The sequence below is a fragment of the Sceloporus undulatus genome, chromosome 6 (genome assembly GCF_019175285.1).
Source record: "Sceloporus undulatus isolate JIND9_A2432 ecotype Alabama chromosome 6, SceUnd_v1.1, whole genome shotgun sequence".
In the NCBI taxonomy this organism is placed as follows: domain Eukaryota; kingdom Metazoa; phylum Chordata; class Lepidosauria; order Squamata; family Phrynosomatidae; genus Sceloporus; species Sceloporus undulatus.
In genome coordinates this window covers 132,219,958-132,247,092 of record NC_056527.1, presented here as the reverse complement: position 1 = coordinate 132,247,092, position 27,135 = coordinate 132,219,958, and the positions used below count along the sequence as shown (strand labels likewise).

The window sequence follows — 27,135 nt, the reverse complement described above, 5'->3', positions numbered from 1 at the left end:
CAGAGAGTGAAATTAGGTCAGGAGTAAATCCATGCCAGGGTATTGACTGTACAAACATAAGCCCACAGCCGCGGAGAAGGGAGCGGGGCTGGCGTTACACAGCATTCTGCTATAAGTTGCCTGGTCATGTGAAATAACTTGGTCAGGCCAAGGAAATGCTATACGAATCACCTCTGGTATTTTTAAAAGCCAATAGCTATTACAGTTTTCCAAAAAAAGAGGAGGGGGGGGAAGAACAAATCTAGCTCACATAACCTCTATATAAAGCGAATACCAAAGACACGCTTCCAGGAGCTGCCAGGGACAGAATTAATCGCTTTTTAATTTGTAACGAATACATGTTTAATGTTTTTCCACCTTTCCCTCCCCCTCCAAAGTGCCAAAGCTCTCTTCTTACTAGTACAGAAGTTGGGCCAACTAAGTGGATTCTGCAAAGTCAAAACTGCCCCCCAAATGTATGTAGAGCTCATATATATATACATACATATATATATATATATATATATATATATATATATATATATATATATATATGAAAAGATAGTGCAAAGGGAGGCACTTTCTCCCACCTTGAATATGTAGATGTAAGACCTGTTGCTGAAAGCTTTGATCCTTGGAAGAGGCAAGATATATAAATAAAAAATATTATTATTATTATTATTATTATTATTCAATAGATGTCATCATAATATTTACATGTTGCACCGATTCTTAGGAACAGTGAAGGAAAGGAAAGTTAAGGATCCAGAAACATCCACCAGATAAGCTCTACCACATTTTCGATTATCATTCTCAAACAGGGACATAAAGGAAATTCATTTTAATCCGCTTTCCCTGTCCTCATGGCATTTTAAAGATGGGGATGTGATCACAACCTTGTGGCCTGTTCGGAGTGACCAGATGTCCTCCTTTTCCTGGACATGTCCTAGCTTTCAACCTTCTGTCCAGGAGGAATTTCAAAACGTCCTTTGTTTTGAGTATGACGAAGGAGCATGGATTTATATTTTTATTAGCGTTTTTAGCTTTTCTTTGGTCATACCCTATATTTTGTGGTGTCCTGTCCTCCTTTGTGGTTAGGACATCTGGTCACTCTGGACCTACCCTGTTTTCTTCCAGGTACGTGCCTTTTGGAAGGAGCCTTCAGAAAATGCCTACCAGTCTGGATTCTCATGCTTCTCGTCCTGGTGCTGTTTGCTATTTCAAGGCTCAGCAAGAGGAAGCTATCAATTTCTTGGCAAGTGGGAGGCCCTTTTTGGCCATCAAACCCGCTTGTGACATGTAACCGAGAAGACCTTGTTTACAACTTGAGGAGGCGATGATAAACCTGCTCCATTCGGGTCGCGCTGACCCGGAGCCGCCTATTTTGGTCCCTCCATTCTGCCGTTTTCATGTCACCCTTGGAGCTCTGGCACCGACACGGCTCTCTTGGCAGGCGCTGACATTCTTGTCCCAAAGTTTTAAATCAAAACATACTTAATCTGTCTCAGGAGTCCCACCTGACCGGCACCCCCACAACTTCCAAGCAAGGTCATCGCTGAAATCTAATAACTAGAAACTCTCTCCAACTTTACTTCCAGGAGAGAGGCAGGACCTGAGCCCTTGCAGAGAGCTGTCCTGAAAAAAGAAAACCTTCTCCTAGAAAACACACAAACACACACACACTATTAACAGGTGGGCTATTTTCCTTCCTCTTGTGATTCCTCCTCCAGCAAAGAGTGCAAAAGTCCCAAAAGGGGCCACTCGGTTCAACCAGGTGTCTCTCACATTCACCCAAGACAAGCTTCATTTATATACCGCTTCATACCGCCTAAGCAGTGTCTAACCAGTTTACAACTGTAAGCTAATTTGCCCCCAACAATCTGGGTACTCATTTTAGCAACCTCCTCGGAAGGATGCAAGCCTTGAGCCCTTTTGCTGGTCTTGAACTTGCAACCTTGTGGTTTTGAGTGAGTGGCTGCATTACAGGCATTTAACCACTGTGCCACCAGGGCTCCTGTTTGATACTTCTTCCCAAGCATCTCTGTGCTTAATAGATGCCAGCCCTCCACATATGCAGCTTGGACTTTTTGTGCATTTGATGATTCATGGATTTGATTGATGTTCTCTTTAGGAATCTTTAGCTCCTCCAACACAACTCTATGGGCAACATCCACCAGAGCTCATGCCACCAGAGGACCTACAGATTCCTGGAGAGAACACGTCTTTAGGCATTTGTAGGTCCTCCGCTGCAATTCTATAGTCAGCATCCGGTGGGCTGGAGGACCCAGAGATTTCTAGAGAGATAATCCTTCTGGGGGGAAAAATAGTGTTTTCTCATATGTGTTTTTCCCCACTTTCATGGAGATCCTGTGTTCCTAACTCCAGTGAATGTGGAGGGCCCACTGTATATATCAGTCATTTAAAAAGGAATCCAGAAAGGATATGGAGAAGATAGATGGATGGATGGACGGATAAACAGATAGACAGACAGACAGACAGACAGACAGTTGTTGTTTGGGTGCCTTCAGGTTATTTACAACTTATGGAAACCCTAAGGCGAACGTATCATGGGGGTTTCTTGGCATGATTTGCTATTGCCTTCCCCCTGAGGCTGAGAGCATATGCCTTGCCCAATGTCACCAAGTGGATTTCATGACCAAGCTGGGGATCTAACCCTGGTTCCCAGAGTTGTAGGCCAATACTCAAATTGCTGTGCCATGCTGGGTGTCTAGAGAGACAGCTAGCTAGCTAGATTTGAACTACGATCTATGTTGGCCAACTGATTACAGTATGATTCCCTTGCAGAAATGTCTACTCAACCACACTCACAATTGTGTGCAAGGTTTTTCACTGGGCAAAGCATTTGAAGGAAGAGACATTAATGCTACCCAACAGAACCACAATTTTCTTTTGCAGGATCTCTTGCCACCTTGGGAGACTCCAGTTCAAAGACTTCCTTCTTCCACTTCACCAAAATACTTCCAATATCCGTTGTATTTGTAACAAACCTGTTCATCTGTCCCAGGCATCGACCAGCTTGAGAGACAGTGGCAATTCTGTCCCCAATTTATGAACTGCCACTTTAACCACTAAAGTTCCTGATTCAAATGGGGCAGCCAACATCCATTGTGCTCAATGATGCATGCACACCGGTTGCTATCAGGCTTCCAGATCCTGTCCCACCGAGTCAGAGCTGTATATTTGAAAGCTGAGATAGCATCCAGCGTGTTAAATTTCAACCTGCAGATGCATACATTCCATCCTTAATGACATTTATTGGTTTATCAGTACTAAAGAGATTTGCTCAGCCTAATGCAGTCCAGGAGGGAACTAGCTCATTCCTTGTTCTTTGCTAAATAGCAGAGACATCCTCAAAATGGGCAAATGAAGCTTGTGGCAATTTTTTCGGGTCAGTAAAATGTTCAGGCAAGCCATTTAGTATTAGTGGTATTCTATGGCTTCTATGTTAGTAGAACAAGACTGATCTGTTTCTGGTTTTAGGCCAGGATTCAAAATAGCTGCCCAAGGTGCTGAAATCCTATCCCCAATATAGGATTTTGGGGATAGCACCTTTAAAGTTCATACTCAACGCCAAAGTAGATTCAACCCTACATTGATATAGAAGTCACCAGTCACGGCTCACAATTGTTTCCTTATTGGGAGAAAAAGTGGGCTAAAATACAAGCTTAGCATCCCTTATTCTGAAATCCATAATACTCCAAAAACCAAAACCTTTTTCTGGGGTGTATGAGATAGTGACATCTTTCTTTTCTGATGGTTCAGTGTACACAGACTTTGTCTCATGCACAAGATTATTAAAAATACTGTGTATAAACTTACACAGTTTTAGGCTATGTGTATCAGGTGTATACAAAACATGAATGAATTTTGTGTTTAGACTTGGGACCCATCTCCAAGATATCTCACTATGGATGCATATGCAAATACATGTATTCCAAAATAAAATTAAAAAATCCCAAAATCCCAAACACTTCTAGTCCCATGCGTGTTTTAAATATAGGAAACTCAGCCTGTAATGTGAAATCTTCCAGAATAGAAAAAGACAGCTCTTTGCCTCTCATCTTCACCCCATTCCTAACCCATAAACCCAAGTAAAGCAAAATGGTTATGTGTCCAATCCCCTTCCGATATGCCTTGACCACCAATTTCCAGGCTGTTCTCATGTCTCCAATCTGGCTGGCCACCAAAAATAACGATTCATCAAAACACCTTTCCTTTTTCTGTCTTGTTACCTCTCAGATTATGAAAACTGTATGGAAACAGAATGGGCTGTAGTAGTGTCAGTTCTCTTAGAACAGAAGTGGACAACTGTGGGAAGCTAGTGGCGGCATTAATGCCCTATGAGACTTTTGAGGGCCACATCTCCACCACCAATGAAATCTTCTCCTTCTTTTTTGGGGGGGCCCAAATGTTTCCAAAGACCCCCAGGGAGTCATGGGGTCATTTTTGCCATGTTTCCATCCACTTCATGTCATTTTAGGTAGAAGAAAAGCTTTCTTCTCAACCAGAAAGCAATCAGAAGTCACTTCCTGCTTCTTCTTTCAACATGGCAAACTGCTTCCATAGGGCATTTGGGGGCAAATAGGGGATACTAGGAGATTTATGCTGGCCGCAGACCACACTTTGGCCACCCTTGCCTTAGAAGGACAGAGAATCTCTTGCAGCCTGAGAACCAAGTTCAGCTTCAGAGTTGTTTTCAGGGGTCCATATTCCAGTGGTGACCAAAGCCAAAGGAAAGAAGGGTAGAGACCAAAACTACCAGCATATTTTCATCTTTGCCAGGAACCAATCCTTAGAAATTTCAAACGTGTAGAATGGGGAAAGGAAACTCATAAGAAACCCCAGGGAATCTATTCAAAGACAGTATCAAGAGGAAGGAGATGTAGCCATCTAAGGATGCTAAGAGGGCCAACTTGGAAAACTAAGAAGAGAAGATCAGGTTGCCTTAGGGACAAGTCCAAGTTGGTGCATCCAACGGCCAATGCTTTTACACCATCTACAACTGCACTTCCACAATATCCTATTCAACATATAATTATGCTTTAAAACAGGGTGAGCCCATTCATAAAGGATGGCACAAGGAAGGTGACTCTCTTTCACTCTCACTCTCTCGGTGGTGAAGCAATTCTACTCAAGTCTCCTACGGTGGGAAAATGGTAGTATCTCATGCTTCCCAACACAGATGAGTGCAATGAAACCATTCTTCGATCAAGGATGGAATCAGAAACTGAGCAATTGCCGTTGAGCAACCAGTGTTGAGCAAATGCTTTATCAGAAGTCCCACCCTCTGACATATATACAGATGCACGCAATGGTTAGAGGCCCAGCTCTCAATCAGGGAGGAGGAAAACATACCAATGCAATTTGTTTCATAAAGACCAAATAGACGGAGCATATTGTAAAGAACAAAAAAATAACTTTCTGGTCTTGCACTGCACATTTTAGTGCAAATATTAAGACACAAATAGTGTTCAGTTCAGCAAACTTTGCAGAATGTCATGCCACACATCCACTTCAAAGAGGGTCATGACATGCAGCTGTTAATAAAATGCTGTATTATATTTTAAAAAGCCACATGTTAAATTCATAAAACATACAGTGGTCTTCATATTTGAAAGTCTTTTTCCTAAGCAATGGCTTCGGCTTCAGGTAGGAATGCCATCCAATATTTTATCAGCTGCCATTGTGTTTGCACTAATGATTCTCACTCTCTGTTTTTGCATCACTGCAATGTCCTATCCATCTAAGAAAGTAGACCTAGTGTACGGAATATCATGCTACAACTTCTTTTGCACAGCGAGTCTCAAAAGGGCTAAAAGATACCTTTGCATATGGATATTCCAGACTAACACTATGGATTCTGGGTCTTCTAGTTTCCTTCCTGGCAGTCAGAAAGTGGAGTAAAAACAGGACGAAGGAGTAAGGTTGACAAGCACAAGAGGAATTTAATCTCTGCTCTGAAACCAAGAACTCTGTTTCCCTCACCCAAATAACCATCATCCACCAAACAGAAAGGGACCACTCAATGAAACTGAAGAGTCCATACGATCTGATGATGATGGCCCAAATAGAGTCGACTAAGAGGAAGAAGAACCACCAAGTTAAAACACATTAGCAACTTCTTTCCATGAAACCTGGAGCACCACTATAACTGTGGGATCAGGACACCATTTTGAAAAAATTGGAGAGCGGTCCAACCAAAAAGCAAACCTTACCGGTGTGTGTCTGCCGGTGAGAATCAAGAGCATCTTCTTTAGAGAACTGCGCACCACAGTGATCACAGACAAAGGCTTTGGCACCTGCTATAAAGAGAAAGAGAAAGAGAGAGAATATAATAATGGCAAGAACGATGGATAAAATCTCTAAGAAGTCTATTTTTTTAATGCCCCGTGGAAATGATCAAGGGATGTTTCTCTGAACACAAAGACCCACCAAAGCAAATTCTGATCAAGGTTAGCAGAGAGAAAACTGGAGAAGGCTCCTATACCTTTGATGGTTGTGTTTAAGTCAGAACTTCAGCAGTTGTTGCTAGCTTGCCACACAAAAGAGCATCCACTGAAAATCTTTGTTCTAGAGAACAACAAAAGGGATGGGAACCTTTTCCCTTAAATCGTCGAGTAACCTTACCTCTAAAACAGAGAATTTAAAGGACTTCACTCAACTAAAAATCCTAGGATTCTGTAGGATATAAGCTTTGACTCTTACAGCAATATCAAACTGATCTAACACAGTGTAGACAACCTCTTAGAATGAGGCTGCATCTACACGGCAGAATCAATGAAGTTTGACACTGCTTTAACTGCCATGGCTCAATGCTATTATTATATTTTATTATTTTATTATATCTCGCCTTTCTCCCAATATAGGGACTCATATATGGAATTCTGGGGTTTTTAGTTGTGTGAGATAGTTGGCCTTCGCTGTCAGAGATCTCTGGTGCCACAACTACAAATCCCAGGATTCCCTAGGATGGAGCCCTGACAGTTAAAGTGGTGTCAAAACTGCTTTAATTTTGCAGCATGGCACCAGGCTAAACCAAATGCTAATATGTATTTAGGACACAGTCCATGGGGGAAGACCCATTGTCTCCATGCAACACCCTTTTCAGAATGAATAGGTTCCGTCTGCAAAAAAAGGAGACAATTGTGGGTTGAAACATTTTCAAGATGTAGCAATTGGCAAAGAGGCAATAGCTTCCCTTTAACATTTCCTAATCACTATACTTTTAATTAGCAGTTATATAATGCCAGAGAACGATCAAAGCACTTCACACACTTTCAAGGATGCCTTACAAGTTCGTAGTTGGGATGCTTGGCATTGCTCTTCCTATAATTTAGTTGGTGTGCTCCGAGGAAGATACAAGTTTGCCTGCGTGGGCCTATATGGTTGATGCAAGTCTTGCTTTCTGGACCTCCTATATCACATGCTCAGTCAATTTAGGCTATCCCAGTACGCCCTGCGATTAGGGATTGTGCAAGTAATTGTGAGGTTTTATTTCCCATTTTGTATTTTTATTCCTTTTACGAGTTACAAGACTACACTTGTCCCTCCATATTCGCTGGGATTAGGGGCACAAGACCCTCATGAATATGGAAAAACCATAAATAACAAAAACACCATATTTTTACCTGAGAGGACACCTCTCTAGGAATCTCTAGGTCCCCCAGTGCAGTTCTGTGGTCAATGCTTGACAGTCACTGACCATAGAACTGCGCTGGAGGAGCTACAAAGGCATAGTAGAGCATTCTCTCTAGGAATCTATAGGTCTTTCAGTGCAACATAATGGCGGGTTATAGACCGCCGCTTTGAGGCGGTCTGCCGCCGCCGCCGCTTGCTCTGTGCGGGAGCCGTAGTAGCCACACCGCGTGGCTCCCGTGCGGAGCAAAAAAGGAGCTCCAAAATGGAGCTCCTTCTTGCGGCGCCTCTATGACGTCGCGAGGCGCCGCTGGCGCATTCATGACGTCATAGGTGCCGCAACACATCTGGACGCTATGCGTCTGATACGTAAACATGGCGGCCCCCATGTGGAAGGGGCGCTGCCATGTTGTACATATGGAATACGTACTAGGGTTAGGGGGGTGCGGAAGCACCGCCCCTTCCTAACCCTAATATGTATTCCATACGTATTTTTTGGTGGTCTGTAACCCGCCTTAGTTATAGTTGACCGGAGAGCTGCACTGGAGGACCTAGATATTTCTAGAGAGAACATATTAATCAAATCTGAGAATAATCAAATCCATAAATATCAAAGCCCTAAACATGGAGGGATGAGCGTAATTCATTTTGCTACAGGCTTAAATCGTACATTAAAGTTGTTGTTGTGTGTCTTCAAGTCCTTTCCAACTTACAGCAGCCCTAAAGTGCACCTATCCTGGGTTTTTTTTTGGCAAGATTTGTTCAGAGGACCATTCCCTTCCTCTGAGGTTGAGAGTCTGTGACTTTCCAAAGGTCACCCAGTGGGTTTCATGGCTGAGCTGAGAATCAAACCCTGGTCTCCAGAGTCCTAGTCCAACATTTAAATGTAAATGTGACTCTGATGTTCTCTGAACTAAGAAAGGAGCAGCTAACTTTGCACATGGTTAGTACTCAGTCCAAGAAATGTCTCTATACGAATACAGTTAATGAATGCCATTGTCAGTGTAAGAAATCTCTAAACTCTCGCTCTGCAGTTTGGAAAGAAAAGCAAGAAAGCACCAGAGGATTCAGGATCTAGTTTGGACAATTGCTGTGAAGTATTTCGGCAATTAAGGGGCCATCATACAGACGTTTAAAGGGAAACTCAAACAAGAAAAAGTTCACTTGAACTCAGGGGAATTTGGGAGTTACAGGGTAATATTGGCAGAAGATGTCAATAGTGGCCATACCAACCGTCCCATTGATATAGAAGGAGTGCGGATCATTAGACGATTCCCCCAGGAGCAAATGCAAAGGTGGGATCAACATGGATAATAATGTAAGTTAGAAATGAGGACTAGTCGAAGGAAAGAGAAAATGGAGATGGCTCAACGGAGGGATAAATACTGAGATATCTACATATGGAGTGATACATACAGAACTGCACGGGTTTGTCCGAATTTACCTGTGGGTAGGTGGAGCCCCAGAACATGCTCATGTTAGATGGTGGGGGGCAGAATCTTAGCTGGGGATACAAACTAGCATCCCCCCCCCCCCCCAAAAAAAAGCCCTGACTGTAGACTTCTGGGAAGCACCCATTGGAGATCAGAAGCCTGCTGTTATTTTTTCGGACCGCAACTCCCAGAACCTCTGAGCCAGGATTCTGAGCTTTGCAATCCCAAGGAATCTCCGCCCCAAACTTTGGATACAATCCAGCCAAGCAGTTCCAATAATCAGCAGACCAGAGTCAGATGCCAACATGGAAACCTGTGTGTGGATCCATCTCGTTTTTCTACTTTTGATTTTTTTAAAGATTAAAAATGAAGATTAAAAACACAATCAGACGTTTCTTTGGTTTTCTTTTATAAAAGAAGCAACCTGCAATAGTGTCAGTGCCTTATCAGAGAGGTAACTAATCTTTTTGAAATTGCCTTACCGCAACACATTGCCCTAATTGTGATACATCTGTCTGTGCGCCCAAGAATAAACAGAGGAGGACTATGACACCATCAGATAAGGAAAGGGGCAGAAATGACACCATCCGGCAGTGAGAGTTGCAGATATTTCCACAACTATCAGGGAGGTGTGGTATTTGTGGCGTTTCTTAGAAAACTGCCTACCCCAACATATGTGACGGTGGCGTCGGCGTCTGTTGGGTCACAGGCTTCTGGTTATAAGGAGGCAAACAAGCATGCACAGGATGTCTAAACAGCAGATAAGTTACTCTGCAGATAAAAATAGACCCCGGCACCCGTCTTCGGAGCATATGCTGTTAGGCCAAAGCTGTGAACACAATTGTTGAGATTCGGAAGTTTGATTCATCTGTTCCGAGAAACTGCTAAAAGCAAAGGGATTTAAAGCAACCTTGAATGCCCTTTGAGGAAGGAGGGAGAGAGGAGGAAAAAGAGTGGGAAAGAGGGAGCGAGACAGAGAGGAGGGAAAGTTTCAACATGGCCCCAAACGTTGGGTGGGTGGGATGAATTTTGAGAGTCGGTTTGCACTTGAGCTGAGAAACAAGATGAGCCTTGATGGTTGGACTTCCAGATGTTGCTGACCTGAGATGTCCATCAGCCTCAGCCCACCAAATTGGCTGGACGTCATGCTTCCCAAACTCTGGTCTTGTGGGTGTTATGGACTTCATTTCCCAGGAGCTTCAGTCCTTTTGGCCAATGGCCTGAGCTTCTGGGAATTGAAGTGCAAATCACATGGAAGTGATTTGGGCTTCAGCTCCCAGAAGCTTCAGTTATCTTGGCCAAGGGTCTGAGATTCTGGGAACTGAAGTCCAAAATATATGGAAAGCCACAGTTTGGGAATTACTGGTCTAGAGGAATGATTTCCAAATTCTGGTCCTGCGAGTGTTTTGGACTTCATCTCCCAGGAGCTTCAGTCATCTTGGCCAATGGTCTGAGTTTCTGGGAATGGAAGTCCAAAATACATGGAGGGCCAAAGTTTGGGAATCACTGCCCTAGATGGAGGCCAAGGGCAACTAGGCTTGTGGAAGCAAGCTTTTCCCTATTCTTTCCTATGACAACTCCTTGAACAACTTCCATAGAGGACCAAAGGAGGTGTCCCCATAGACCAGGGTCTCTTGACCCTCTGTGATGCTTCCAACCCTAATATTATATCAGGAGTGTGTGTGTGTGTGTGTGTGTGTGTGTGTGTGTGATGGGGGACAAATTCCCCCAACATTGGATTCTTTATTCTAGTAGACAGGAGATGGTGGATGCAATCCAAAATGTCCATGGCATCTTCAAGGTGTCCCATGATGCTTACTTTCCCACTTCCGCACCATTTCCCCCCACAAGTACTCCATCCAGACCCTCATCCTTGCCCCATGGCATTGCAAACACCCCACCTTCCCCTCCCTAGCCGCACTTTCCCCGGTCGAAAGTAAGCATTCCTCTGCCTTTAAATTGTCTCCCTAACGGCTGGCTCAGAGGCAGAAATATTTGGCAGCGCTGAAATTAAAAGTGATAAATTTTCTCGCCAGGCTTTGATCGATAATAGAGGTCTCATCTGTTAATCAATAAGACAGTCTGCCTGTTTACTGTGCATACGTCGTTCGCGGCTGCTTTCGGGGGCCGATGTCAAGTTTGCATTCAAAACAACTCAAGTGTGCCTAAACCAAATGGCCAAGTCCTGGAAAAAAAAAAGAAGAAGCTGGAACAGAGCAAATGTGGGAGAGAAAAGAGGCCAAGCCGTGACATCAGGGCCCTGCTGATGGATTGGGAAGATGGACCATGCGCCTATGTTTCCTTGGAGCACTTGCACAGCTTTCCTTCTGTAGACAGGCAGGTTTTAGGGTCATGGGAGGCTTTGGGGGCTGTTGTTGTGTTGTTGTTGTTTTGTAAAGCATTTGATCAAACAAGGAACTAAGTGGGGACAATTTGAAACCCACACAGAGCTTTTGCCAAGCCAGCCTTGAAAAGGGAAAAGGACAAAGGAAGGAAAATAGGTTCTTGTTCTTACAGCCGTCCAAGGGACACTGCCTTATAGTAACCCTATCCTAGGGTTTTCTTGGACAAATTTATTCCATGGAGGGTTCCCCCCCCCCACTTTTGCCTTCCTCTGAGGCTGAGAGAGTGATACTCCTCCAAGATTGCCTAGTGGATTTCCATGGACAAGGAGGGATTTGAACCCTGGCCTCTCAGGGTGCATCTCCACTGTCAAAATAGTGCAGTTGGACACCACTTTTAGGTGCTGTCACTCCATCTTATGCAATCCAAGGATTTGTAGTTTCACAAGGTGTTTAACCTTTCTCTGCCAAGGAGTGCTGGTGCCTCACCAAACTACAGCTCCCCGGCTTCTGTAGGATGGAGCCATGGCAGTCAAAGAGGTGTCAAACTGCATTATTTCTTCAGTGTAGATGCAGCTGAAGGTAGTCTATGAATACTCCAATACTGAAACCAGTACAGCATGATGTCATTGGGTGTTCTTGGCAATACATCCAAGCTTCAGATCCCAAATTTGGGAGAAAAGTGGGATACTACTACTACTACTACTACTACTAATAATAATATCCTCAGAATAGGTTTGCCATTGCTTTACTCTGAGTTTTCTCTCCTCGGCTGAGTGAGTATGATGTGCCGAAGGTCCAGTAGGTTTCCAGGGCCGAGCGGGGATTTGAACCCAGGTCTCCAAGAGTCCTAGTCCAACACTCAAACTGTAAAGAGAAGGCCAAGATGTGTCAAATGGCTTGTCCTCTTCTCGCCCTCCCTTCTTCCCTCCCCACAACCAAGCTCCACTTAAATAATAAACAGGGCTTTATTGCCCACATAATTAGAAAGGTCAGGTCTATTTGAGAACGGTTACGGCTAGTTCATGCCAAACGCTGCTCAGGGAATGTTTTGTTCCAAAATCATTGACCTAAAAGGCCAAATGCAGTGGTGCCGGCTGGTGCCTAGGAAAGGTCTGTCTGGGGTGGAAGGGAAGAGAAGATTTGTCCTTGCTTAGGATTTGTGGGGCAAAGAGGAAAGCAGAGGTAGAAAAGGCCCAAACCAGAAGAGGTTGCCCTTGTTCCAGAAAGAAGGGGAAAAGCAAGCAACAAAACTTGATTTTGTAGCAAGCAACTCAACTTAATTTTGCAATAAGCAACACAACTTGATTTTGCAGCAAGCAACAAAACCTGATTTCCAAAAACCCACCTAGAAAGAGGTTCCAGACTCAGTGAGAAGACAAAAACACTCTGCACATGGGCAATGGAATGGCTCCCAAAACTAATTTTGGCTCAGGATGACACCCCTTCTCCCAGGTTGGAGATGGCTTGGGTTAGCTTGGGAATTGGGAGCAAAAGATCAAGAAAGCCAACAGGTGGGATTCCTTGCAGGAACTGGGTTAGATTAAATGACCTTTCATCCAGCTTAGAACAAAAAGTGCGGTTGGAATAGATGGCCTTTTAGTGACCTACATGCCAAGAGTAACGTATTGTGTTGTTTGTGTGCCAAGAGTAAAACTCCCAGCTTGATGGGGGCAATTAACTTACAGTTACTGCTCAGTCTGGTATGAAGCAGTCTATAAATGAAGCTGCTATTGCTATTGCTAAAAGAAGGAATGGAAGAATAATAGAATCATAGAGCTGGAAGAGACCCCGAGGGTCATCCAACCCAACCCCTTTCTGCCATGCAGGAATACATAGAATCCTAGAGCTAGAAGGGACCCCTAAGGACCATTCAGTTCACCATCCAAGAAGGAAAAAAGAGCAAAAGAGAGCTCTTAATGAGAAAGCAAAGGTTGAAGTGCTCCCTGGAATATTTCACAACGGCAACAAAAACAAGCCGAGCTTTGCTGAAACCTATGCTGGAAAGAATTTTTTTTTTGCAAGTAATAATAATAATAATAATAATAATAATAATAATAATAATAATACTAAAAAAGAGGGGAGAGAGAAATCCTGGAGATTTTAAAACAAACATCTTGAATGTTCCAACGAGATACGCATGCTTGGTTACATAAGGGAAGTACAGAGTGTACTGAAAAACAGCCGACCCGCAAAAAATAAAAAAAGGGGGGAGAGGGAAGGAGGAGAAAAATAGCTAAAGCTGTCAGAACAATGAGTACAGAGACACGGGGCATCTTACGACAAGACTACGCTGTACAGTTTTATTTACAGTAATTCTTATCAGTCAGGGAACAGTACGCCACCTGCCAGTTTTCAAAGGCTGGAACTGGGTGTTCTTTCGCTCGCTCAAGTCAGGGTTGTTTGTGTGCCAAGCGGCAATTTCCCCCCCTCCCTTCTCTTCCCCCTTTACAACCTCCCTCCCCCTGAAAAAGTGGCACTGAGCAAGAAATAATGCAATGGACACATGCATAAAACTATATATGCATACATATACATACATATATATATGTGATGTGCAGGGGAGGCATCCAAGAGACGGATGTTGGGTTTTTTGCTTTTGCAAAAAAGACAAGCCAGAGAACGCAGGGATTGAATATGCAAATAGTTCAAGGTTAATTTTGCTACGTGAGTCACCAGGAAAATGTCAGACGGCATCAACACTTATTGCATCCAGGGTTTTTAAAAGGGGGGGGGATAAGCAAGGAGAGCTATTTATTAAAAGTGCATCAGAGCTGGAACGCTCAAAAGGAATACATCAAGGAGCGTTGGTTTGGGGCTTTTGTATATAAAAAGCCGCTCGCTGGCTCGCCTTGGGAGCTAGCAGTTTCAATGTAAACAGGATTATTAGTTCTTTTTTATAAATGTTTGGGATGTAAGGGATCAGGGAGAGAGAGGGGAAAGAGAAAAAAAGCAGTATTTTTAGCACATTGTTTCAACTTGCTTACAGTATGAAGATATCTTCCGATGGCTGACCGGCCGGGGAGGGGATGGGACCCCGTGTGCTGCCAAGATTCACGCTGGGTGTCCGAGAACATGCCTCAGCCTTGGCACCAGATCCTCCGGCCGCTCTTCCGCTGGAGTTTGCACAAGCAAATTTATAGCTCCCCTCAGCTTAATAAAGACGCTTGCTCAACCTGGCTGACAAAAACAGACTGCTCTTTGCCCCGCGCCCCTCGGCATGCGAGATTCTGCAGAGTCACTTATGGGTCTTCGGGGACTGAGGTCAAGCGTGCCCCCCATCACACTCTTTCACACTCACCTGCAGTAGGGGTGGGGGTTAAAAATACCCACAACCATCCCATATCCCAAACCTGGTTGCTTTAGCCTCTGAAGCTGAATGGATGATTGCAATCAACTTGGCTTTGACTTACGATGAACCTATGAGTTAGTCTCAAAGGTGCTACAAGATCCCTTTTTATATGGATCTTCTGGACTAACACACTTAAGTCTTTGAATTCTGACCCTATGAATGAGAGACTTCCAATTGTCCTGGTCACCAACGTCCTGGTGAAGTATTCCAAACTCAGGGCCATGGCTTTCTTTATGGAGTCAATCCAACTGTAATACAGGCTTCCTCTTTGACTCTTCCCTTCCATTTCCCAGCACAATCACCTTTTCCCATGTATCATGCCATCCTGTGGAATGTCCAAAGTATGATAGTTCAGTCCTTTGGGCTTTAGGAGAGTTCAAGTTTGCTTTGGTCTCTGGTCTGCTGATTTGTCTTTTTGGTGGCCCATAGCATCCACAGAACTCTCCTCAGCACTGCATTTCAGATCTGTTGACTTATCTTGTCAGCTTTCATCACTGCAGCTCTTTTCTGTTTTTTTAGTCTTTGATCAACATTTGCTGACATCCAACAACACAACCTCTCCAAGCTGTGTTGTATCTCGAAGCGTGGCTGTTGTTGTTCTTCTTGTTGTTGTTATTGTATGCCCTCGAGTTGGCTTCAACTTATGACAAAAGTGTCTGAGGCACTTTCAAGAGCCCCCATCAACAGCCTATTTGGATCTTGCAATTTCGGGACAGCCATGGTTTCCTTGACTGAAGTCAATTCAATTATAATGTAGTCTTCCTCTTTTTCTACTATCTTCTGCTCGACAAAGCATTACCCTCTTTTTCAATGAGTCACGCCATCCCATGATGTGTCCCAAGTATGATAGCTCCAGTTTAGTCATACTGGCATCTAGTTCAAAATTGATTTAATCTTGGACTCATTAATTTGTCTTTTTGATGATCCAGGTAAAAAGAGGGACCTCAAAGAACCAAACCAACCCTACTCGGTTTGACTGAAACCACCAGAAGCTGCCAGAAATATGAACATGGAGGTGCAAAACTAGACCTGGTGACCATATTTGTTGGGGTATTACCTCTCCTATAAAATACTATATCTCCCCCATTTTAGGGTGTTTGGAGAACCATGCAACCCCTAAAAAACAAGAGAGGTGCAAGCATGGCTGCATCTGTCATATCTTGTTACTTATGAGGTTTAGGGTGAGACTAACATGCTCCACAACTGTGGAACAACTACAGGGAGCCTCATGATGTGTCACCTCACCAGATGACTACATCTTACAAACTCTAAGACAAAGTATAGTTGTTTCTATGTGATTACATTCTCCCATTACACCTCTCCAATGATTTGCTTACCTCTCATTTACTCCTGGTACCTTCGGGATGTGTCAAACCACCAACTCCCATCATTCTCCTCCCCTAAAATGGCAGCCACGTAAACTGAGAATGATGGGAACGGCAGGCCCAAAACATTTGAAGTGCACCAGGGTGGAGGAAGGCTGGTTAAAATGGTTCTTGCAAATGGTTCTTGGTTAGTCCCAAGTAGAGGAGAACCGTTGAACCAAATGGATTTATCTTTCTGTTGATTCACCAATTGCTCCAACTGGTCATCTTTAGCTGGGGCTAACCTACAAGATTCCAGCTCTTACTGTTTGCTCTGAATACAGTAGAGCCATTGATTCAATTGGATTTAATCATGTGTTAACTCCCCTATTTTACAGCCAATTCAATGGGTTTACTCTTGTTGGGGTTAATGAATAGGATTCTCAGTGACATTCTCTCATCCTTCCAGAAGAGAAAATAAGACAAAAAGGAGGGAGAGATGTGTGTGTGTGTCTAGGAGGGATATGATCTTCTGATTTTAAGTAGGACGTATCCTTTAACTCTGAATATAAAACCACCGAACTCCATCTGCCAATTTTTCCTAGAAAAAAGGTTAGCACCTGGACACCCACAAATCCTTCTCTGAACTCTTTCCTATTTTGCATGCGTTTAAAGTGGGGTGGAAAGTATAAATTCACTTCCACCTCCCCTGGGCTTTTTACTGAAAAATACAGAAACCATTGATCAGCTTCCCAGCTGTCTACGCCAACCTCATAGAAGAAGACTTTCACATCTGCTCCTATCGTCTGCAAAACAACCAGAGGGTTGCAAAATATGGAACTGGTTACACTGGGCACCAGCCAGGAAAGCCATCAAGGGATTTGTCTATCTCCCCCCTCCAGCCCCACAAAACAACAGCAACACAAGAATACAGTTTTGCTATTTTTAGACAACAAATACTACTCTCCACTCCCCATTCAGTTTAATGACTTTATTGAGGAGAAGCACTGGGGCTTTCTAGTTTGTAGCCCTTCTGAGGTTAGGAAGTAGTAAAAATGTTCTAACTGGTTAAAAATGACACTCGCTCAATTGCCTTTGGTGTGTCTAAAACCTTAATTGTCACTCAGGCTCTTGGATGTAAAGATCCGAGCTGGTTTTCCTCTCGCTTTGATTTCCACCTTCTCTTCTTCTCCCCGTAATTGAGGTGTTACGTTACACAGGATTGTGGCTGACATTTTGGAAAGGGGCCCGAGGAAGGATGCTCAGGCGCACTCGCTCACATTCAAAGCAGCAATGCTGGAGGTCTCTCGTGTGCCGGAGCTTTCTTTAACTTGTCCCCCAATTTCATTTTAGGCCACGCAAGAAGTCTTGTGTACTCTGCGATTGCGACTGTATTATTACCTTAACATTATTAAGCCATACCTGACAACTTAAAATGACATCCAAATTGCCACCTGTGAAAACGGCAAGATTGGGGGCTGCAATAGAGGAGCCGAAAATGGCTAATGTTGAGAACGCACTCCCCGTGATTAACGTCCATGTAACTATTTGAATTTGAGAGCCGGGAGAGAGATGTGGGCTCAAACCACCCAATGGAGGTGTTGTCAAAGCACACCAGGGAGAGGTAAGTATGATTAAAACATGTGCAACTGGATTGTGGTGTCCAGGGCAAGCTTTGTTCAAAGGAACCCAACATATTCCTCTTTCAACAAAGACCAGCCATGTGAGACACCAAAGGATTATGCAAGCTTCCAACCATCCTCTATGATTCTATGATCCTAATTTTTCAACCCTCAGTTATCATCCATGTTATCAAGAAGGTCACCAAAGAACATCTGTCCAAACACTAACACAATCTTGATGCTTTTCTACCCTTTGCTGTGGTGCATAAATGCCCTCCATAAACCATTTCCCCCCTTACAAGCTTAGATAAGAGGTGGCCCATTAACTTTCCAAACCTACTCTCATTTTACAATTCGGTAAGAGCTGGTTTTCCTGTACCCGTTTGATTGTTCCAAACTGTGGTAAAGTTTTATGGGGAGGTGGATGGGGAAAGGGATGGAGAATGGAGGAATAATGAGAAGGAAGATTTAAAAAAAGGGGGGGGGGATGACAAGGGCCTTCAAATAAGGCAGTACCGGTTTTGACAGGAGCAAGAGCTGCCGGCTAAGAATTTAATCCACTCCAGTTTTAAGAAAAGTCAATAGCGGGTGCGTTTGAGAGAAGTAAAGACTATATTTGACTCTGCCTTGAAGCAGTACACTTTGTGTTTTAGGAGTGAGGGAACACGTATTAACCTCCTACGCAGAACAGTGAGACGATTTTTGATTGATCCTATCAAGACATCTGCTGTTGCTGTTGTTCTTGTTAGGAGTTCTTGCCAAGTTGCTTAGGCTTCTGGTGACCCTCCAAAGGAAATACCTCCATGAGGCCTGGTCCTCAATTGTCCTGCTCAGGTCTTGGAAACTCAGAGTAGCCATGGCTTGCTTGACGGAGCCAATCCATCTATTATGTGATCTTCTTCTTTGTCTAACTGCCTTACACTTAGCTGAGCGTTATTGTATTTATGAGTCATATCACCTCAAGGAGTGTCCACAATCCAATGTCCAAAAGTCAACTGGGCTTCTGGGGAAACTTCAGGCTTCATTTGCTTTCAGACCCATTTATTTGTCTTTTGGGGAGTTCCAGACCTTCCCAGTTGGCCCAGTCACTGGATGGGGGATTCTGAAAAGCATAATTCCAAAAAGAAATAGTATCCCCCCCCCCAGCTCTGATTCAGAGAATCTCAAACAGGGGTTAGAGAAGGAAGATCCTTCTCTCTGCCAGACCCTCTAAAGAGCCATTGCCCATTAGAGTTGACATTGCAGAGATAGATGGACCACACATTTCAGCTCCTGATGGTCCTAAAAGCAAACAGCAGTGCAGTGTGTACTTCAGATCTGACCATGGGAAACTTGGTCGGCATGATGCGGCCTGCTCCATTCCATGGAGCTCATGGCAGCGAAGGCAAGAGTGGTGCAGATGTTAAGCACTAAGGCAGTGAATCCATTCCATGGCTTGGATCCTAAGGGTGAATCACAACTAGAGGAGACCTATTAAATCAACTGATGACCTGGGGTCAACACATGAGAGTCAGCGTGGTGCAGTAGTAATAGTATTCATCTAGGACTCTGGGAGACCAGTGTCCAATTCTTGAAGCCTGCCGGGTGACTTTGGGCAAGTCACACTCTCTCAGCCTTAGAGGAAGCTAAGGGCAAACCTCCCCTGAATATTTCTTGCCAAGAATCCCCTGTTATAGGTTCACCTCAGGATCACTGTAAGTTGGAAATGACTTGAAGACACATGACAACAAGCCAATAGATAGGTAAACCCTACTGATTCACTGGGTCTACTCTATTTGGGACTAGCAGGGTCCGGGTCCATATTGTAGTCGTCAAAGTGCCAAAATGTATGGGACAGGATTTGGTAACTTGGACAGTTTCTTTAAGTTCAGACTCCCCATCCCACCGGCTGGATAGCCACCATTTTGTTATTGTGTTCACACATGCACACATATTGCTCCTCTTTGTGTCCATCATACCGATAACTCTTCTGTTTGTAGAAAATAGAGACCTTGCCATGAAAGCAATCAGAGGAAAAAGACTTGTCCAAATACACTCTCTCCTTTCCTCTTCTTTCCCCAATATATTTAGCCTGTTTACATCTAGAGAGACATGACACTGAACAGTCACGTTTTTGGCACCGGCCCTCGGTTGTCGAGTTACAGCCGGCAACAACTCTGAGCCGCGTTCCGCTCCCCGGCCACAGTTTCATAACTGGCATATTTTCTGACGTTGCAATCCTCGGAAATGTCTCAGCCGCCCCATGTTCCTTTTCTCTTGCCAGTCAGAGAAACCCATGTGCCACCAATTAAGATTTAAAATAATTTAAAACGTGACCTGTATCCGTATGATGTGAGTGTTGAAACTGATAAGGAGGAAAGGGTGGGAGAGGGAGGGAGGGCAGGTGAAAGCAAATATGGATTCGCAAAATAAAAGAAAGAAATAAGTCGAGAATGATGTGGCAATGCAAATTTATGCCCTGCCATCACTTTACTACCTAATTAATTCAGTCATTTCGAAAACAATTTTTATTTATGTTCCATTTACCACATCAAAAGTGAAAAGAGGGAGAGAGAGAAAGACTGAAAGAGAGAGAGAGAGGCAGAAAGAGAGAGGAAAAAATCCCTCTCCCCACACGCTGATGCTAAAATAATACCTCAAGGCATCTATTTTTAATCAGTCTTAAAAAAAAAAAACACGCAACACAACACAATGCACACACAAAACCCTAAATTCTATACAATCTCTGTCAGGCAGACCACCAACCCGAAAGAGAGAGAAACTGCCAAGTCTTCGGAGTGCCCTTGCCGGCTGCCCGAAAACTGCATGTCAAAAAGAAAAGAAGAAGAAGAAAAAGGAGAAGGAGGGGGAAGAGGAAAGGAAAAGGAGAGAGAGAGAGAGAGAGAAAAGAAAAAAACCCACAGAAATCCATAATGGCCCGAGGCTCCTCTCCAATCTATTTTCTGCTCAGCTGGTTTTAAATGAAGTTATTATGAGTCATTAAAACACCCGCAAGCTTGTGGAAGTCAGCCAATTACAATTTTAAATTTAGCCTGTTCTCTACCCCCATTCCCTCCTTTGCTTCTCTTGCCCAGAAAAAGAAAAAAAGTGTGTTGGGTTTGTTCTCTGTCTCTCGCTGTCGCCCTACCAGTCCCTCTGCTCCGCATCCGGATTTCACCCAAGACAGACATCGTTTCTTACAGTTTAACATCCTGAAGATCCTAAGCTCGGTCTCCCTGAAGCCAAAGCACATAGGAGCACATGGAGATCGTCGCCGTTGTTTGGTAGAGTTGGAGGATGGGACCCCAAAACTGGACATGAACGTTGGGCAAGAGAGTTTTGGGTCTGAGGTTTCACTTTATGTTTAATGGCCCGCACTAGTAGATAGTCCAGAGAGGACCATTAAAGGCCTAGAATTTCTTCTCCTGGACTTGCAACTTTGAAAGAAAGGTCTACCTACCCACCAAGAAATATTGTTATTAATATCTACCTCTCTTGAAGAACAACTTGCTAGGATTTGGTGTCATGTGCCATCATTTCTGACTTATGGTGACCCTGTCATTGGGTTTTCTAGGCAAGTTTCTTCAGAAGGGTTTTGCCATTGACATCTTCTGAGAGTGAGATAGTGTGACTTGGCCAAGGTCCCCCAGTGGGTTTACATGGCTAAGCCCAGATTCAAACTGGATTCCATAGGACTCCATTGGAGTCATAGTCCAATGCCCAAAGCAGTACACCATGCTGGCTTTCTTGCTTAAGATTAGGCATTCAAAACACTCTGGACTATTCCAATCGATAGATCATAGAGGTAACAGGGTAAAAACAACAAGTTACTTGTGGGGAACCTCCTCTTGTGCAGTAACAAAAACATCACTAAGTTACATTACGATGGTAGTGTGATGAGGTATAACCTCACTCCTTTTGTGGACTAAGTAATAATCTCCTAAGTGTTCTAGTTACTGTTATGGTGGCGGAAGCGTGGCCACATTATTTAGGTGTGCTTTGTACCCAGAGATTGGAAAAGTTCCTTTTTTGAGCTACACCTTGTAGAACCCTCCACTGGCCTGGAAATTCAGAGAATCTCAAGGTCTTGACCATTCAATCACTTGTTGAATGGTCAAGACCTTGGTAGAGCCAATGATCCACTCTAGTTGGGGTTAACAGCAGAGTTAGGTCTTTATGTTCTTGACATTCAAAAGTAACTAGAATAGTTAAAAATGCAGAAGTAACTAGAATAATTAAAAATGCTTCAAGAAAATGGCCTGTAATACAAACACAACTTGGATATAGTAACTTTTTTTTATTTTCTTGGAGCATTTTGAACTATTCTAGCTACTTCTGAATGTCCAGAACATAAAGACCTAAACTCTGCTGTTAACCCCAACTAAAGTAGATCATTGGCTCTACCAAGGTCTTGACTCACCATTCAACAACTGACTGAACAAATCAGCTCTAGTTGAGACTAACCAACAGCATCCCAGTCTAGAGGTAGTCTTAAAACTTGTATGTATAATGTTTTATGCAATTGCCAAGGTGCCACTCAGTGCTCTCACCATCAGAGGTAGAGGGATATTGTAGAAAGACGTTGGTAGCATGAGCTTCTGTAGACTTGCATGCATCTGAGGAAGTAGTCTATGAAAGTCCATGCTACCAACTTCTTTATTTCACTTAGTCTCAAAGGGGCTACAAGATCTCTTTGCCTTCTGATGGTGTCACCCAGTGTAGTCCATACTTAGTGATGCTACGGAGTAGCACCTTGGCAATTCCTTTATGCATTTAAGCCAATGCTAACAGGATTGCTTTCTTGGGAGGGATGGAGGCTGAAAATGAGAGATGGAGACCCACCTTGTCTTAGTGACCTCATGGTACAATTGAGATCAGAGTCAGGGCTTTCCTGGTCATTAGACCCTGGACCTTGGATGGTCAAGCCCTATGGTTCTTCTATGGAGCAGCTTGGTCTCACCTGCTTACATGGCTATGATGCTGTGCTCCAATCTTATTCTGATGGAGTCACACATGGTTCCATGCTAGACAAACACTGAGTCATCACCAATAATATGGCTTCTGACTCTCACTCTCCCTTCCTTCCTCTCCACAAGAAGCCAGGAAGGGAGGTTGAGAGCTTGTATGGTGTGTGGCGGAGACATCAATTTTGCCTCTTGATTTCCTCCAGACTGACTAACAAGAGTGTGAGGTGCACATGCATACACTTACACACACACACACACACACACACAGCATCTTTCAACAAACTACCCCCCCTCCCCCAAATGGGATGGGAAAAGATGAAGGTATGTTAGAAAGCAAGAAGACCAGTCTTTGGAGTTGCAGGCAAGGAACGAAGAAAGTCCAAATGTCAAGACTATGACCGGCTTCCATGTAAAATACAACGGTTGTGTTTCACAGATCATAATCATAGCAGGGGGATGGAGTGAGACAAAACCAAGAGGGAGGTGGAATCAAAATCTATTTTAGGTCCGTGTATTATTTTTGGTTTAGCCTGACACCCCCTGGAAAAAAAACCTGGTGGGGGGGCATAAAGCAAAACCATTGCATAACCCTCCCTCCTCCACCCTCAAAGTAATGTTCCTTCCGACAGCTTGAGCTCAGAGGGGAAAAAATGACAAACCCTATCCAAAATTCAACAGCCTGTGTTCCGTTTCAGAAGGCACACGGTGTACTGTACGGCCTATAAAACTCCCAAACAGCCTCCAGACACTCCTGCAATCGTCTTCCATCAAAACACTTTGCCTTGCATACAAAAATAAGATCCAGCGCTGAACAGAATACACAATCAGCCCATTACAGTACAGGGGAGGTTGCTACTTAGCAACGAGGGGGCTTTAAAGCCCAGACGCACGATGGGAAGCAGGAATCTGTCGAGCCTGTTGGGCAAATGATAAACATTAGCAGGGTTTTGTGTTTTTGGGGGGAGAGGGAGGAGGGTTTGGGAGGGGGTCAGGTTGGATTTTGTTTGTTTGTTTGTTTGTTTTGCTCTGTGTTGGGTTGTTGCAGGAGGGGTGGGTCGGATGGGAAAAGAGAATGCAAAGGCCATGCAAATAAGATGTGAAAAAGCGGAGAGTGCATTTGTCAAATGGTGTGATTTGAAATGGTAGATGGGTTTGCGGGAGGGATGGCAAAATCAAGAGGTTGGGAATAATATATCAGCTCATTGTCACAAAGGCGTCTGCATTTCCTTTCCTCTCCCAAGAAGTGGGGTATGGGGAAGGGTTGAAATTTGGGGGGGGGGGGGTCCAGTGACCTCTGCTAAACTTGGATCGTCCTCCCTTTGCAAAGGACTAGGAACTTAGAAAAAGGCTGCATCTGCACTATAGGAATAATGCCATTTGACGCCACTTGAGCTGCAATGGTGCTGTCCTGAAGAATCTTGGAATTTGGTAACTATTACAAACTACAAATCCCAGGATCCCATAGGAATGACCTACATCACTTTAAGTAGTGTCAGACTGCATTATTTCTACAGGGTATATGCACTCAAGAACTGGTTGGAAGAGAAGGGACCCACACCTTTAGAAGCAAAGTAACATTAGAGGAGAAGCAACTAGGATGTTGAGGTGCTGGCTTTCAAATGGATTTGAGCCCTGCAGTTAAATTTGGAGGGTTGAAGAAAGGAAAGCAGCTTAAAAAAAACCCAACCCACTCCAAAACTATGACAAAGGCTGCATCCGCACTGCAGAAGTAATGCAGTTTGACACCACTTTAAATGCCAAGGCTCCATCCTGCAAATCCTAGAAATTCTAGGATTTGTAGTTTTGGAAGACATTTAGCCTTCTCTGTCAGAGAACTCTGGTGCTTTGTTCCCCAGAATTCCCCTAGCATGGACCCAGGGCAGTTAAAGTGGTGTCAAACCGGATTATTTCTGAAGTGCGAATGCACAGCCAGAAATATATATATATATATATATATATATATATATAGAGAGAGAGAGAGAGAGTGTTAGGTAAAGTCTAGGTAGCAACTGGGATGAAAGAAGAGAAACAGACTGCATGTGAATCTGATGTAGGAACTAAGAGGGTCTTCTTGCCAGAACAGGAGCTCAAAGTGAAACCATATTATTCCAGCTTAAACTCTCAAAGCCGGGCAGCAAAAACAGAAGGAGAAGGAGAAGGAGCGAGGAGGCGGCGGTTGTCGGCGAAAGAAAGAAATGTATTTTTCATCGGCAAGTGTATAATTTATAAACAGCATTAAACAGTTTGTGTTTTCCTTTCCTCTGCCTCCTCGCCCCGTGTTTGAGGCTTGGACGGCATTCAAGCCTGCATTAATTTCTGCTCTGGGTACAGTGTGTTCTTGGATGCGCATCTGCCAGTGATCATAAACTCTCTGGAATGCTGGCAGAACATCCAGACCCGCCAGCAAGCCCATGACATCACTCTGGGAATAAATTCGGGACACTGGCCAAAATTCAAGACTGCAAAGAGGAGGAGGAGGGGAAGGGGAAGGCAGAGAAGCAGCAGCAGGAGGAAGGCACACAAAACAACCAGAACACAATTCCCTTTGCCTCTTAAAAGGAAAGAGGTAACTCGTTAAAAATTGTAAAGCAAAGGGAGAGCCGGCATGGCCTAGCAGTTTGTGTTGGACTCTGGAGACTAGAGTTCGATTCCCAACTCGGCCATGGAAACCCACCTTGGGTGAGTCACACTCTCTCAGCCTCAGGGAAAGGCCATGGCAAACCTCCTCTGCACCAATCTTGCCAAGAAAACCCCATGATAGGTTCCCCTTTGGATTGCCATTAGTCAGACACAACACAAAGGCACACAACAACAACACCTGGGATCAGTGTGGTGTAGTGGTTTGAGTGTTAAGACTCTGGAGATCAGGTTCAATGCCTTGCCATGGAACCCCTTGGGTGACCTTGGGCAAGCCACACTCTCTCAGCCTCAGGGGAAGGCCATGGCAAGCCTCCTCTGAACAAATCTTGCCAATAAAACCCCATGATAGGTTCGCCTTAGGGTGTCCATAAGTCAGAAATGACTTGAAGACACACAACAACAGCAACAAACTTGGCAAAGGGCTTGTTCTGGGGATGATGGCAGTAGGGAAGAATATTTGGCAATAAATTTTAAAAAATGGTCCAAAAGCACATTTTTTGAGCATCAGGAAACCCTGGCAAGAAGAACACTAGACTGGTGGAAGTTTTTGCAGTGTTTGCTGATTCCTGTGCAAAAATGTCACATACAAATTTTGTGCAAAATAACCCTATACCATGAATAGTCTTAAAAATGGCAGTTTTTGAAGACTTTCTCGCAGCAGGGAGGAAATGGCTAAGAATGTCCTGTTGCTTCCTTCAAGAATGAAATTAATGGAGAATTGCATCCCTCGCTGACAGCAACAGAGACACAGGATGCAAAGGGCTAGAGGATCCCATTTGAAAAGAGACAAAGGTGAATATCAGCTATACTTCTTTGTTGTTCCTGTGCACCTTCGAGTCATTTATGACTTCTGGTGACCTGATCACAGGGTTTACCTGGCAAGATCTATCCAGAGGAGCTTTGCCATTGCCTTCCTTTGAGGCTGAGAGAGAGTGACTTGTCCAAGGTCTCGCGGTGGGCTGAGTGGGGATTCGAATCCTGGTCTCCAGGGTCATAATCCAGCACTCAAACCATTGCACCACACTGGCTCTCTTTGCAGCTGAGCTAGTAACTAAGTCTTAGGAGAGGCATTGCAATTTTTAGAACGCAGTGTGAGGTGATGTATAAAACATGGGAAATAAACAGAGAAGGAAACCAATATAAATAAGGGGCAATGCCCAGATTGGGCCCTAGGAGGACCCCAGAGTCCAAAGTCCCTCTCTACTGGACCAAAGGGTACAATTTAGCCACTGAAAGTGAACTTTTTCAGCTAAAAAGTGTGGCCAGATTTTTATATCCAGCATAGCTACCTGCCCACGATTCGCTTGCAAGCAATCATTTTTTAGTAGATAAAGTACTCTGTGTGTCATGTGTCCTGGTTAATAAACAAACAGGTGTATACATGTATCTGTGTGTGTGTGTGTGCTCGTGTGTGCGTGTGTGTGTGTATGCACTTTGGATAGCTATAATTACTCCGAGCGTACACGAAACCACCGCTATAAACATGGCCATGAGAAAAACACGCCTACGCAAACTGGAGACGTAAAAACAAGAATACAACAAGGGTGCTGGAGGGTGGCGTTGTTCCAAGGCATTTCTCCACTCGTTCCTTTCGCCGGGTCCATTTCCCAAGACGGTTTCCGCCCTTTGTGCCATGCCTGAGGAGCTCGTGATGATGGCTAATCTGCCTTCCAAAAATGAAGAAGCCAGTGCTATGCATGGAGCACATTGCTCCAAAGCCACTGGCTGAGCAAACAGCTGGCCAAGAAAGAGGGACACATTTTTTCAGTTGTTTGCTTTTTCTGTTAAATGGAGACACACACTTTCATTCCTATAGCAGGAATTGGGAAGGAGGTGGGGGAAAAAAGAGATGTTTTTCTGG

General features: G+C 44.0%; 1 protein-coding gene across 1 annotated transcript in view; it reads right to left on the bottom strand.

Annotated features, from left to right (window-relative positions):
• The window catches only part of ZBTB16 (zinc finger and BTB domain containing 16), a 165,604-nt gene that overhangs the window by 60,523 nt on the left and 77,946 nt on the right, over positions 1–27,135 (bottom strand). The window contains 1 exon segment of the mRNA XM_042471100.1: positions 6,216–6,302. Coding sequence (XP_042327034.1) covers positions 6,216–6,302 — 87 coding nt within the window.